This window comes from Pomacea canaliculata, linkage group LG14, assembly GCF_003073045.1.
Source record: "Pomacea canaliculata isolate SZHN2017 linkage group LG14, ASM307304v1, whole genome shotgun sequence".
Classification (NCBI taxonomy): domain Eukaryota; kingdom Metazoa; phylum Mollusca; class Gastropoda; order Architaenioglossa; family Ampullariidae; genus Pomacea; species Pomacea canaliculata.
In genome coordinates, this window is record NC_037603.1 from 18,119,393 (window position 1) to 18,135,697 (window position 16,305).

The 16,305-nt window shown below is 36.8% G+C and overlaps 1 protein-coding gene across 1 annotated transcript; it reads right to left on the reverse strand.

Moving 5' to 3' along the window:
* Window positions 1–977: 977 nt before the first annotated feature.
* LOC112554856 (uncharacterized MFS-type transporter YhjX-like) lies at window positions 978–14,811 on the reverse strand. Its single transcript, XM_025222911.1, is given in 14 exon segments — window positions 978–3,343; window positions 3,748–3,847; window positions 4,608–4,817; window positions 5,375–5,497; window positions 6,144–6,273; window positions 6,495–6,622; window positions 7,750–7,788; window positions 8,350–8,379; window positions 8,381–8,471; window positions 8,781–8,920; window positions 10,032–10,158; window positions 10,684–10,870; window positions 13,038–13,151; window positions 14,698–14,811. Coding segments are annotated over 13 exon segments (1,443 nt in total). The 5' UTR covers window positions 13,120–13,151; window positions 14,698–14,811; the 3' UTR covers window positions 978–3,287.
* Window positions 14,812–16,305: the final 1,494 nt, after the last annotated feature.

The following is a 16,305-nucleotide window of genomic DNA, read 5'->3' on the forward strand; positions in this document are numbered from 1 at the left end:
GCCAAATCTCCATTAGATCACGAACGTGTATAGGTTCGTTATTAGATAAAAGCATTTTCTTGCCAGACCAACCAGCCTGTGAGATAGGATGACTAGAACATATCACCACTTTGCTCGTCATTCGTTTAGACATCAGTTTTGTTTCAAGAAAAATGGTATATTTGTATCTCTTTTTTTAACCTTCTCCAAACTCCCAACTATGCAGTAACCTTAGATGTACACTTCTTCAGCTGATGAATTCAAACACATGCTCATACCATATTCAGCAGGGCAAAGCACAATTTCCATAACTTCCCTCCTTTGCTGTGGTTGTTTATGTCTAGAATGATATAGTTAATAGGCCCCTCTGTGTCTTGCCCTGGTAAGTCAGATTTGTTGGTGTGATTCAACCATTAGCTGTTTTTACTCTAGCCTGTCAAACCAAACCAGATACATGTATCTGAAAACGAGCATTTCTGACACCATATCCAAGTTGTTAGCAGCAATGATACCACATTACCTCCATTGTCAGAGGCCATTCTTGAAACATCCAGACAATCAGATCAACACTACCAGTCTGGAATCAGATGTCACCACCCCTAAACATTTCATCACCAAGCTGAAGAATAAATTTAAAAAATAAGCTCTGATAATCAGATTGTCTTTCCTAGATTTTTGAAATTGTAAGTCGCAAACCATACAGTCTGTTATCAGGTTTCATTTTCTTAGCTTTGTTTTAAACATTTAAAATCTAATGTGGCTTCTGTCTGTTGAGCTTTCGCAGAAAGGTAGCTAGCTGCACAAAGATAGATGTCAACATTATCAACTATCAAAGATCGCTAGTAAAATCACTAGCATAAAAAAAACCAGCACTTGATAACATTTTCCATGTTTTCGCTAGACACCTATTGGATTTTAGGCATCTGTATCTATATATGCAGACTAGTCTGTTTGTCCAGACATGCTTTCAATTTAGAAACCAAACTCAAAAACACAAATTTTCCATCATTAAATTTATTAGATAAATAAAGATCAACTTCTTTTAACTTTCTCACATTCAAATATTTTTACTCAAAGTTTCCTATTCAAAAAATTTACAAAATAAGTTTGTTTTATAAATATTGCAGTATGTACACATGAAAGCAAAAAAATAATCTGAAAGACAGCAGTTTGATTTCTCTTAAGTGGAGCTACAGCTAGAGCTCAACAATTTAGACTGTATATTAAATGATTGTTCAAGAATGTTTAGTCACAGAGCGGTAACTATAGACAAGCTTTAGTAACTGGACTCAAAATGGCATTTGTATTACCACCTGAAATAAAATGCTTCTAATTGTGAAAATGTTTTAAAAGTGAAGGCCATAATATATAAGCTCCAAAATCCAGGTAAAAATAAGTTTTTCAAAATATTTGAAAGAAAACTGATGATTACCTCTTGATATGCAAAAAGTATAAAAGTATCAATTGTGTAACTGTTCAAGAAAACTTGAGTTTGTTATACTGTTCCACAATTTAATCATTATATAATATTACAGAAACAAGTGATTATGCAGTATATTAAAATGCATTTAACAAGCCTGTGGAAGGGAAGTGCACTGTGTGTGTGTTTTGTACATATTTGTAAAGGTAAAAGCTGGATTGGCAGTGAATGTAAAGGTGGAATTAAAACTTTCTCCTTCCAACGTAAATTCACATCCCCAATATATCAAATACTAATTCCTTCACAGATGTTGCATGGTGAGTTAATCCAGCCACAGGTCTGAGCAGGTCTACAACAAGAGACCTGCTCTGCAGTCAAGCACACTAACCACCAGGCTATACTGCCTCTCCTCTTCTTCATTGTCCTCTGGCAAGTTTGATATTTATGTGGAGAGATGGAGACAGCAGGTGATGACGTGTGAAAATTTGATGACAGGCCATGTAACTCCCTTGATCCAGCCTCTGTCCTTTTGCTCTGTTGCCAAATCATCTTCAAGTGTATGTGCTCAGTGCTATATGGTTGACTGGCAACCTGGTCAAGTGGTTGAACCATTTGACTCTTTGCTGTTGGATATGCTGGTGGACTGACAATGCATGCCATTGATGTTGAATTACAAAATGCCTGATGTTCCACTGATCTCTGATTTTTCTGTGCCAATTTGTATGTAGGACTTGCATACCATAATAAGACAATTCATGTGCTCCTGCAGCTTCTGTGTATCTTCATTCTCCAATAACATATATATATTTTTACATCTAGACTGAAAAAACAGCAACAGAATCATGATTGTGCAATGTTTTGATTAAAAAAGTGACATCTGGGGATTTTAAAAGCTGGTAAAGACATGATCCGCCATTCGCCACGGGATAAGGGAGGTGATTGGTCACCTTTAATGACTAGACAACATCCTGAGGGCCAGAGCAACTTTTTAAATGTGAAAAACAAGAATGCCTTCCCTGTGTTCTGCCAACAAACTGGCAGTTTTGAAATCTTTAAAATAATCTATAAAATATTATAAAGTCTGTACAAACCTAGAACAAATACTGATTTTAACAGAACTCGATAAAGCCAGAAAATAGCTCTGTGAATACATTTGAAATGCCAAACCAAGCCCTTCTAAGCAAATGAAATATTTATGAAGTAGTTTGACATTTTTAACCACATTGTCTGCTTAGCTTAAAAAAAGCATGTTTAAGATCTTTATTGTAACATTATGAACAAAACTGGCTATATTAATGCCAAAAATTTGGGACTCTGTATCAAATAAACATCCCCCTTCCAACATTCTCATACACACACACTCTTTCTCACTTTCACGAAAGTTCATATGGAAGAGGACAACAAAGATGTTTTCAAAATTATGCTGTGCTGCATCTGTAACAAGCTATACATCTTGTTATAAAACATAGGATAGTGTACAATTTTTTTTTTATTGCACATATCTTTTAAGGTTTGGTGGGTGCAGTATTTCATCTGTGACAGGAACAAGCAAATATCTGCTGAATTACCGCCTTTCCCATCAGCAGGCAGAAGATTGACAGTCTTTGTGGTAATTACATTCTCTGTAACTTCCACAGTGTATCTAATCAGCATAGCTGCAACATGTTTCAGCTAATTCAATAAATGTCCCAGCAACAGCCAAAAAAACAAAAAAAAAAAGTGCTGTGCTGTGCTGCATACATTTTCTGAAACTCAAGCCGAGTATTACATCAAAATCATTTGTTAATATCATCATACATTTTTGTCATCACCAGGACACCACCTGTGGCACACATGTGATATATAGCTCTTGTACACAGCAATGATATATTTATATCTGATAGTCTGATTATATATCAAGTCCATCTGGATTTTTGACATTAAATGTTGTAGTCAACAGGAAACCTGAGACAGAAAAGGGTTTCACATATCTGTGTAATTAAGTTAAATGTTCGAACACTAAAAAGATAATGAACATGATTTGATGAGATATAGTCAATAAATATTGTTCAATGAACCCTTTCCTTTACTTTAACATCAATAATAATAATAGCAAATTAAACATTTAAAATGCCTCGTATACATTTAAATAAATAACAGCAATAAACAAATTCAATATACATAGGTTTCAAAGTTTGTTAAAGTAAATTTGCTAAATATGTAATGGTTACATTTTTCAAACACAAGAATTTTTAACACCAACATCTCGAAGAGGTCAACATACAATTCTAAACTCTCTCCTCTTAGCGGTATGACCAATTTAACTTGACTTTGAGTAAAGAAAGTAACAGTAGCAAACAAAAACTCACTCATAAATGAAAATCCAGCAACCATGTAGAACAGGCCAAACCAGCCAATCTGATCTTTTAGCTGTGAAGTTAATAAGGCACCAGTGGCATTTGAAATGATCTGTAATCAGTGATAAGTTTCTGACATCAGTTTGATATTGGAATCATTTGGCATCTGAAATATATCAAAAGCACCTAATATGAAGAGATAATATATAGACTATATTTGTTGGGGGTTTTTTTTTTTTGGTGACACAGACGATTGATTCATCATCAGTAGCCCCTCTCAAGTTAGCAGGGACTAAACTTGACTCAGAAGAGTTGACAATAAAACCTTATCCAGAAAAGCTGGGGATATAAATCAATTCAGACAAAGCAGGTTATACCAGCTAGTTAGAAACCATAAATACATCCACAAACATCTATAATTATAAAAATCAGTAGTTGAAAAAAAAAATCCAAATATCACCAAGCACCTCTTCCTTAATATGCATTACTCCTAACAGCAGTCATCACAATGCTAGTCCTTTTTCACACCCTCCCCTCTTTCCACTTACTGTTACTTCTCTGCTCATCATCTTTTTCAAAATCACAATACCCTCAGTCCTTACTACTTGGATCCTCTTTACGTTTTTTGTTTTTGTTTTTGTATTTGTTTTGTATTTCATCATCAGTACTGTAGTTTATCCTTCCATCATTCATATGTTGTTTGCTTGTTCCTATGTCCCTCATAAGTTGCACGACTCATTTTTGTTCTTAAGAAAAACATGCTCCTCAAAATTGTGAGTATGTGCTTATATTTATTATTAAACTTACAAAGTGATTATGGCAAACATCCAAGCACATGCATTTCTCATAGTTGTCCTTTCTAATAAACACACCTGTGATGTGAAAACTATCCCATAGTTCATACTATAGTACTTGGGACCAAATGCTCGAGCTGTAGCAGTAGGCAGGAGTGAGTAGGTTCCAGAAAATCCAAAGAAGAGCAGACACACCCAAATGAAGAACATGGCCTCTGCACCCAGCTTGGTCAAGCCAAACGTCAGCATCAGTGATGTGAAGGTGCAGCTCATGCAAAGCATAGCCACCTGTCCAAAATAAAAAAAATTCTTATATGATGCAATCCCAAACAAGCCTCAAATATGGGACGTTTCACTCCACTGATAAATGCAGTAACTACCAGGGGCCATAGCTACAAAGGAATCACTACCCCAGGGCAAAGCGCAGAAATATAGGTGTCCCTATAACTTTTTTTGCCACTGCTTTCTGACTACAACTTCAAAGGTAAAACAATGTCTGCACACACAATTTCCTGGAAAAAAGATGGACATACTCATGAAGTATTATGTAATGTCTGCTGATATGTAATGTCTTTCCACTAAGTACTATCCCCAAATCACTATCTTAACTCCTTTTACAATACTGTCTGTCATGTTAGTCATCATGTAATGACTCCATCTTACACGAAAAAAATGATCCTACGAACAGCATTTTCAATGCCTTAGCCTCCATGCTAAACCTAACACAAACTAGCCTTTTAAATAACACCAATCCAAACCCTTACTCTAATCCCACCCATTTGCCCCAAGTGTTTACATAAAGTGCATGAATTCTCTCTCTCACATATACACACACACAAACCCACCTTGAAACTGAATCTGTCAGCAACAGCACCCCAAATAATGCGACCACCTCCATTGCATACTGCTGCAAAAGCTCCTACCCATGCCATATAGGAATCATTTCTTATAAATGTTTGTCCATATGCCTAGAACAAGAATACATTAAATTCCAGTTTGTGAGTTTAACAGCCATCCTAGAAAAACACAAAGAAAATTGTGATCTTTTGTAAAAGTATCTTTTCTTCTTTTACTTTAAAAATAAGAACCAACAGTTAGCAAATGCATTCCAGTGTTGCTTAATGATGGAGATAAATTTTATTTTTGTACAGATATCAAAGTGTACATCTGTAATCAAACACTGACCAAAATGTCCTTATGTGGCACTGTCTGTGATCAGCATTGTTTATGTGGATTTATAATTTATAATTTATAAAGATTTATAATGCAGTGCATGACTGCAATATATTTAGCAAAGAAAATTGGTAATCATCAGGACAACAATACTAATACCCAAGGAATGCTTTGTAAAAGATCTGCCAGTGCAGAGATTAACAGATTCAGGAAGCATAGTAACTCACAAAATGTTCCCAGTTTTATCTTCCCATCATAATATCACTAGCAAAATCAAATGAAACATCAACTTACAAAACAGAAATAATAAGGTTTTTAAGTAGGATTTTTATTGTGACTGAGTGTGAAAGTATGCCATCTTGTGTACATTTGCATTGTTCTGATGCATTTATAAAGAATCACTACCTCCTCCTCCAAAAAAGAAGCTTTGGGGTTATTCACCTTATACAGGGATGATATAAAGACGACTCCTTGTCCATTCAATAGCATGATGAACCACAAGGTATAGAATGCTCTTGTCTTTAACATTCTTTGAGGAGGCATACTTTCTGTCTCTTCATCTTGTATAGTCCTGTACATACAGAAAATACTGGTCATAATTTTCATTGTCACAAGAAATCATCTGTGATGTTCTACTTTGCAGAAAGCCTTTTTGTCATCACAAAATAACTGAAATACATATTCGTACACAGTGTCATCTACCTTAAACACCAAAGATTAATTTTCAAAAATATCTATTTACGGCTCATAACTTGTCAATGTCTGGTTTTCAGGGATGATGATCAAAGATACCTGGATGATATCCCACTGTCATTGTCACTGTTGCTGCCAACAGAGGCTGTATCCTCAGTGTGATCATTGCTGTGTTTGGAGTCACCTGGACTGCTGGTATCTTGTACTCCTACTGTTGCTGGCTGATTCTGTTCCCAGCATAAAAAGCAATAGAAATATCAAAGCATGAAATGGTCAATAATTAATCATGGTACAAAGGTTGGGATTCTCTCTTTTACTGAAGTGGGATAAAAATTCAGTATAATCTAGCACTTTTGTCTGACACTGCATGTCTTGCAATTGAAAGCAAATGAAATTTGCAGGCACTCAGTTTTAATGATGTATAATTATATAAGCAGCTTCAATACACATGCATGCACATAGACATACACACACAGAGCCATGCATGCACAAACACTGAGCATCATTATCATTCTTTACCATCACTACTTTATCTCTCATTTACCTGAGAGAACCAAAATTATTTCAAAAAGGGAATAGCCAAATAGCATCTGAATCTGCAGGTATGCTCCTTTGATGCCCATATCGCAGACCCAGCTGTTGGGAATGAAGCTGGTGAATGTAAAGCAGCAAGAGGGACAGGAGATGTACATTGATCACCCTCACAGAAAAAGCTGGCCCCAAGAAAAGTGTGGTCTCTAAGACCTCAGTCCCCAACAACCAAAAAAGGTTGACACTTTTGGGGAATAATAGTGAGTTATCTTTCACTGCTCATACAAATTATATATCCATCACCCATTGCTAAATAGCGCATATAGCTATAGGTAGTATGATAAATATAACTACCTACAGTAAATTAAATGTTAAACATTTTGACTAAAAGAAGAAGCAAAATAAATATTTTTCATAATTTTCTTACACAGTAAAATTCCCACTAAGCAGACAACTAGCTAACTGATATTTTTTACAGGATTAGTCTCGTATACATTTGAATGACTCAGAAGCTTTGTACTCATACATAAAGCAAATAGCATTAAGACATCCCTGAGCAGAGTGTTTTCCTGTTATTAAAAAAAAGCAAGCCTTGTTAAAGTTAGAGCAAAATTTCCAGAACACACAGGCTTAAATAGTGAAAACTTTTTTCTAAATGTTTTCTCAAAATTTCATTTTATGGTTTCCTAGCTTTGATTAAGAAAACCCTAGAGATCTGCACAGAAATGAAAAAGAAGTATATATTGCAGATATTTCATTCAAAAGCTTGTATTTGGCATTATCAATCGACAAAACAGATCCATGCAGAAGTGGGGTAAAATACCTGATTATTTGGTTGAAGCAAAATGTATGAGCTCTCCAGCTGGAAAGGTACATATTTCATAGCAAAACATTTAGGTATAATGCTTCTGAACAAGTTTATTAAATTACAGAATGTTGTCATAATGCTATTTCAAAACTATGGCTGAATGCTGCAGAAATGATCTAAAAAATTAGTGTGAAATTTGAAAAAAAAAGGTAATACAAATCACAATGTAAGCTAGTGTAGGTCTGTAGACATTTCTCTCTGTACACACTGTGAAACAGGAAAGTTTTCTCTATCTGTGCATGTCCACAAGTACTTATGTTTTCCTATGACACGTCACTTGAGTAAAATATTGGATATTTGTATGCACACTTCAATTCTTACTGGGAATAGGATTATTAGCATTGTAGTGATGAGATGCTCTTCTACTTTTAAGAGAATGGAGGGAGGGGAACACCTGTAAATTAAAATAGAAAAATCCTCTAGGCTCATACCAAACTGTGACATCTGACTGTGATGAGAATGTCACTATTTAAGTTTGTCATATTTCTACAAAGCAAATCTTTGCATCGTTGTTCTATGAAAAGCAGTTAAAAACTAATGAATGATGCAACTCACATAATCTGGAGGAGGATTTGAAAGGAGCAAAAACTCCTAGCAACTGCATTGCAGCATAGCAGCCTCCTAGCAAGAGGAAAATAGTGGGGACCCTCTCTAGCACATCCTCTTGAGAAAAATACCTGCACAGTTCCACAAAGGTACATATCTGATAATATGTTGTATATACAGTTTTATTCATTAGAAACCTGAACCTGTCTGAAATAATGAACCTTTCAAATGAGTAAGCTATACACTTTAATCTCTGTCCTGTATGTTATGTGTTCAATCACTGCTGAAACTTTCATTTATTCACTTTTATTTCTTTAATTTTGTTCGTCCTTGTCTTGCTGCTCTTTGTCATTCTACAAGAAAGAAAAAAATAAAAACAAATATGCCACACAATTTTTTTCAAGTTTTAATCTGATTACTAACTTCCCAGTGGAGCTTACTTTTCTCCAGCAATAGTTTCATTGGGTGCCTTGTTGTCTGGGTTAATAAAAGCTGTCTGAACCTGGTCAAAAATAAATGCTCCGGCTCCAAATCCAGCCACGACACACCCACTGACAAGCCCCTTTTTCTTTGGCAGCCACTGTGATGAAAAAAGCTACAAATATAACACCAATGTAATATATAGAAGGGAAGCAGATGAGTCATTTGAACCCTGGGACCCAAGAGAGGCATACATGCTGGTGGACTTTGATGCTCATGTGGTATGCATTCTTACCACCAGATGACCAAGCTGTTGAGTGCATACCTGATCCCTAAGATTGTTGGGGAAGGAAAGGCACTGAACCAACACGTCTTTCCCTGATGGCTATGTATGGGTGGGCTAGTTGCACAAGAACACAATAAAAATTATATACTTTTATTCAGAGTTTCACTTGGCACCTGGCCTGCCTTCTCTCCACTCTCACTTCCAAATCAAAAACTCTCCTTCAACTTTAAAGCCATGCTACTTATTATATCCCTCTGGAACATTCCGGCAACCATCCCCCACTTTTCCCACGGCCTGATTATACAGCTCAACCTTTCCCTGCTCCCCATGATGGCAGTGGTCACCCCCATCCCAAACTGTCTGGTCATGGCCTTCCAAAGTGGGTCAGGTGACTTCATAACTTCGGGTTAACAATAGATTTAGGGTTAGCCAGTAGCCACTGGTGGGACAGTTCAAGGCTGGCTATTAGGTACACAGCAGGCGTGAGAAAGGGACAGTCCTGAAATAACTTAGTACACTACTAGAGTGCTACAAGGGCACTGTCTTTAGATGAGGTATTTAATGCCTTAATCCCCAAACAACCAAAACTATCTTTAATACCTTTGAAAGGACTACCTTTATATTTTTAAAACTATAAATTATATAAATAAAAAACATATACATAAAGCAGATTGTACTAGCATTACCATCATGAAAGCTTATTTTGTGTACTGCTATAGAAGATGCTGCTACTTCTGTCTAAGAATTTTTGTGAGAGCTAAAAAATAACTATCATCTCCTCTGCCATTGTGTAATTTATCAAACATCTTATGCTGGCACTACTTTTCTAGCTAAAACTTATACAAAACATTACATTTGCTTAGAAATTTTTTGTTAAAACACCAAACATTGTTGTTGTTTTGGGGGCTGTAAAGATACCAATATATATTTTGCAGCCATAGCTCTCATTTTATCAAAATGGTCACACAAATATTAAAATCTGTACCCTCATTCCGCAGGCTATGGGAACAGCATATGCCACACCAATTCCAAGGCCAAACATAAGGCCATAGGTCACCACAGCTGCCTCAAAAGAATACTGCACTGTGAAGTATGTCAGAAGCACCCCTAAACTGCAACAGAAAATCTAAGTGATACTTGACAGATGGCAGCAGTACAAACCAATTTTCATACATAAATGTATATTAAATGTTTCTGTATAAAAAAAAATTCACTGTGATAAAACAATAAATGAAAGGACAAAGCGTTACATAATTTCACCATCCACATTTTCAAAAATAAATTCTGTGCAAGAACTTCAATTCTTTGTCCTCAACTGCATCCCTGTTTTTGTTTTGTTTGTTTTTTTTTGGTGGGGAAGGATAGTGTGCAGGATTATTGGGAGCAATGGTTTGGTAGAAGTAACACATTTCTTTAGTATTTATATCCGACTTGCTTTAATAGATTAGTCATTATTATATGACAAAATGATCTGTTACCATTATGTAATGAGAGGCTGTATGACTGTGCACATAAGAAATACAATCTTTAAGAGCTCCAATTCAGATCCATAATCTGAGTTTTTCATGTTACATTTACAACTGTAAACATCAAAATCTGAAAGTTGTTTTTTTTTAATGTAATCCATTAAAGCCAACCTCATAAACCAAGCTCCAATGATGACAGTGATGCGTGGCCCAAACCGTCGCTCAAGGACACCCCCAAAGTACATTGATGTACCCTGACCCATGCCAGTAACAGCAAAGATCCATACACTGTCTGTGTATTGAAGATCTGGGGAACTGTGCTTTCGGATGTAAGAAGTCAAGTAAGGAGAGAGGTTACCTGGGAAAAAAGTTGTATGTATCATTAAGTAAATTAATTATAAACTTAAGTCTTAAGTAATCAGCAAATCCTTAGGAAGGCATCCCATATTCTCACTATTCCTGATCATGTGCTGGCAATGTTCTCACTCTTGCGGTCTGGCCGCAGATATGCAACGTTTGCTTGCTGAACAAATCATTACCGTGACTCATTCATTCCACATGCAATACACAGGCCTTGATGTTGTGCTAGCCTAAGGTGACCTAATGCAGTGCATAACTGTACCTACTATTGCTGTGTAAATAATAATAAATGCAAAATATGTGCACACATATAAGTAAAGAATTTATTCACCGTAGTCAATTAATATATGTATGTAGTTATCTGTATATGAGCACTACCTCTAGCTACCTTTGTGGATTAATAAAGTTGTATTAAAAAATAATTTTGGGGGTAAGTGATCTCAATTTCCTCTGGTTCATGATGCTGTATAACAGTTGCAGTTTGTGCATGTGTGTGTTTGTGAGAGAGAGTGGGAGGGGTGGAGTTGGGATATAATTGTGTCAGCACATGTGGCTGCATATTTTAAAATTCGCCTTTCTTCTTATTCTCAATGAATTAAGCCCCTTTGCCTTCCTTTGCATCCCTACCTCATGGATGTAATATTAGAGGAGGAAAATAAAATGTGCTATTCAACCTTTAATGTTTGAACAATGACATAACTTGTCAAGGAGAATTATAATTTAAAACTGCACACTTTTAAATTAAAAGGACATTTCAACTCATGAATGTAGGAAAACTGTCTTTTTTAAGCCATCATGTTTTGTTCCTAGTGTCAAAAATAATAATGAGAGTTTATTAGCAGCACGTCTCCCTTTAGATACCTGGTGAATAAAAAATAAATATCATCCTGCAAAGCCAAAAACCATCACCATTGTCAACATATATAGTCATCAGCTTGTAAACTGAAATAACAAGGAAAGAGTGTCAAATATTGCTGCAAAGCAGCAGTGCTTTATAAATGGTGATATTAGTTCTTGCTCTTGCTGTTGCAATTCGAAACATGGAATAGTAAAGTAGATCGTGTCCTGTGTTGTGCGTCAGCTGTACATGCTAACAGCAATGACAACACCTGGGGGAATTTTATAAGGTAGTGTGCGAGATGATCGTCTGCTTGTTTATTTTTAGATAATTGCGAGAAATAGGGAGATGCTAATGAGAACACCGGTATCAGTGGCGCAGGATACAGGTGGCCGCCCCATAAAAAAAGATAGGGGGCAAGAGTTTAGCATGGGGTTTGACCCACACACACTCGATCATAGCTGAGTATCTTTGCTCTCCAATAGGTACATTGTCTAACAGTGCAACAGAGCTTTTGCGCAAGCATTTCATCATGCATATTTGGCATATAAGTTGAACGTGGACACCGATGACAAAAGTCAACATATGGTTCACTATCGTAACTCTCTCGATCACCGAAGGTTCTGAACGTCTCAGAGTGATAAATGATCGAAGCAATACATGACAGATGAAACAATAAAAATTATACACTTCCTACATATAAGATTTGACACAATAATCAATGTATATTTTCGGCGAAAATATCTGTATATAAAATCTTTTATGCTAACGTGTGGGTCAGAAGTCAAAAGCAGGAATAGACCGTTTTTATTTAAAGTCTGTACTGTCGATATATATCTTGTAATTCTAGATAAAGTAATTATTTCGCTTTTCCGATGCTCTAACATTTGGCTGATAATTGTGTGCTAGGCTGCATAGTGGTAGCTGTGTCAGCAGGTGAGCAGTGTCCGATAAGACTAACCAACAATGATCACTTATGTTTGCCTTCAGCAATGATTGTTTTGGACGAATTTTCTTTTAAGATTAAATTCTTTTAAATTAAATTATTTTAAGATATATGCTTTCCAAAATTCCTCTTGCAAAATCTAATATTTTACCAGCTACTTCGAAGGCCTTACATTTACAACTCACGAAGTCTTCGCTGCAATCTACTGTCAGTACTATAATGCAGCGACAGAAGGACGTGTATAATACAAGTTCGTGGTGACAGTACTCGGTTGAAGCATGCTGCTACTTCAGCTACGAAACACGAAAACTTCTCCAACAAATTCATTAAAAAGTGCTCGCAAGTTGATATCAAAGCAATGTAACCAATGTTTTCACTCACCAAATGTATAGAGAGTGCCAAGGGTCAGGTGTATTAGGACGCCTCCCGCCACGGTCAGCCATCCTCTGTACGCGCTGGCCATGTTGCCGTGGCTCCTTGCTGACCTCCCTTCGGCTATAACACGGTACCGCTGTCAGCCGGCGACCCTCGTAAACGCTCTCCCTACACCTGCTGTACATTCTACACATAATACATCAGCAGCTAAACCTGCGGGGCGTACACACGGACGACAATCAGAAAAGTACATAAAACTTATTTCCAAGACCTGTATGTTTGGTAATACTCCAGATGCTCTGTATGACAATGGCTCCAGTCTTGGACTGGCAGTGCGCTTGTCTGAAAATTCATTTAAACTAAATATTTATTTCTAAGACAAATTTGCACAAAAATGTAACGTAAAAAAAGGAGCCTGAATAAGGTTCATTGAACATTAAGTATTCGAAAATAAACTAAACTTTAAAAAGAGAGAGACATACACGCTTTTATTTGAAATATACTGAAAAGGATAAAAATAATTTTGTTTCCTTAGGTCTCGAGATTTTCTATATATATATAGCTTAAAATATAAAAGTGTGAGTGGCCCCGGAGTAAAAAAAAGTTCCAAGCGTGCCCGTCATAATTACAATTATCATGAGACCTATAAGGAAAAAATTTATTTTGCCCTATTCGATGAATTTAAAATTAAAAATAATTTTTACTTATTTTATTTTATATTTTTAGTCTTTTTGAATTTGTTTTTTGCCAATCGTCATTACGGTGTTCTTCCTATCGCAAACGCTTCTCGGCTTCGGTCTCCTGATGTTTTTGCCCTCTTCTTTTGCAGGCGTTTTTTTTTCCCCCTTTTTTTTCGTTGCGGTTCCCCCGTGTCCCCAACCCTCTCTCTCGTCGCAAATGTAAGGGTTGGTTTGTAACATCCGGCTACCTGCCAGTCGCAGCATTCTATTTTACACGCTTTATGCATCTATTGTTTATTGTGTGACACGCACGAGAACATACATACACATAAATAGTTTTGTATGCCTGGGCTTATCGATTTTTTTCGTTTTTCATCTGCGACTGTATTCCCTTCTTATATGCTGAATTAGCAGCTATAACCTATATAGTTAATTACTAGTTCCAGAACAGCACTTTCATATCTCCCCTAACTCGACGTACAAAATTAAAAGCAAATCAAATTATTTTACTACCTGTGGCCTGCTGGCAATGATTTAATATTGCATTGCCACAGGGAAAGAGTAAATCGTGAAAATTACATACCTCTAGGAGCATGGGAAGTGGGTGAAAATCGATTACAAAATTTGGCCATACATACATATAGAGTTAAAAAATAAAAAAAAGTGTACATAATTTTTTAAAACCATTTACATTGTGTTAAAATTTGTCGGGCAACATATTTAAATTGGATGCTAATATTCCAGTCAATACCAACGTATACTGAGTATGGTTGTAATCGTAGTAAAAATAAAGTTTTCTTGCCTAATTATAATTGATAGTCTTTACATTTAAGTTTATCCTTACTGTAAAAGGAAATCGACATTATACTTTATAAACCATGCATGTTGAAATCTTAACACATTGGGCAAAGTATTGTTCACATATCACATTAAGCCAAAACACAAGTGCGGGCGCGCGCGCACACACACACGTGTAATGCACTCACCACACGGAAGAATACCCACAATTAATTAGCTTGCTGTGGATGAGGGTAATGTCTCACTTGGACAAATGTCAAAACCACACCGAAGAAATCTTTATTTTAACTGTTTGTCAAGCTGTGGGTTCATTATGCAACCCACTATATGTCCCTGATTGTATGTACCATCCACCCAATTGTTGGACAATGCAATGCGCAGCTGAATACACACACATGGCTGTTAATCGCTTTTGGCATCAGTCGAGAAGTGCTCAAAAGCCACACGTGGGATTGGAAGATAACCTTTTCCTCCACCACCTATGATAAACCTTCATACTTGCTCGTGTTCGTTATCAACATGCTGTAGTATACAGAACTACATTAAATGAGCCTTCATCGCTATCATCGTGTGCTTGTATTGTCTCGTGAACACTATCAGTTACTATATATAAGCGTTATCATCCCGACGACGATAAAGGTAAAGTCTCATATGTTATTATTGGTTATTGGAGCAGTGAACGCATGTGGAACGTTGGCCCGATTGGCCCTTCCACCTCATCCCAAGATGAATTTCCTGTCCCCTGCCTGTCAATCCCCATCCCAAACACACACACACAGGGGTATACCTCACCTCGCAAGGTCTCGAGATGTCAGGTTTCTGTTTGCATACTCATATGTGGTCCTCTTTGTACAGTAGGAACATGTACACATGACCTTTGAAGGTTCCCCTGAAAACAGTTATCCAGAAATTGTTCCTGGATATAACTTCTTGTAGATTTTTACGGTGTTGTCGGAGGGAGGTAAGGAAGGTGTTGGAGAGGTTGGAGTGCTATATCTTCATTCATAATGAGATAGTTGTATTGCTCCTTGAGTCTTGAACTTCCTCCCCTTAAACGACTATAAGAAATTAAAACTGATATTGCCTCCCCCTCCACGAATGCGTTGTAGGATCAAGTACGTTGAAGTATTTGGCTTTTGTCCTTTGTCAATACGTTTGTTTTCTACGAGTGTTTACATTAGAGGCACGTAATATCAAAAACCCTGTTGCACAAAAACAACCAGTATGCCCCATCTCGTGATCATCTGTTGTGGAACAACCAAGCGCCCAAGTCACGTGACTCTAAGATGCCTGCGAATAAGTGAGCTGTTAACGGACAGTTCTACCACTTTTACGGCTGTTACAGTTATTTTCTACAATTCAGTATGTTTATGTTCCGATTAAAGTACACATTATTATTTGCGTTGTAGCTAAAAGAAAATGTAAAACACCACGGCGGAGAGAAAAAAAATCGTAAAATCTGTTTCACTGTTTGTATTATAACCCCCTACTCGGGCGCGCGAAGGCGTGTTGTTTTAAAACCCTTTAAAGACTCATTTCTTTTGTTCTATAATCGACAGCAACAGCGAACATAGCGGGAAAACGTTTTAAAAAATCGTAAAGGCTGGTCGTGAAATCCATCCCCCGCCCAAGTCTACCAGCTTCTCCATCCTTCTCTCGGCCTGAACTAGAGGAGGAATGACGCTAGTCATGTCAGCCCTCAAACCGCTCCTCTTACCCTGTTCTTCAAATTTATTCACTCCAGGTTCATTTCATTGGCCACCTTCACTGCTGTGGGATGATTCCACTTACGTGCT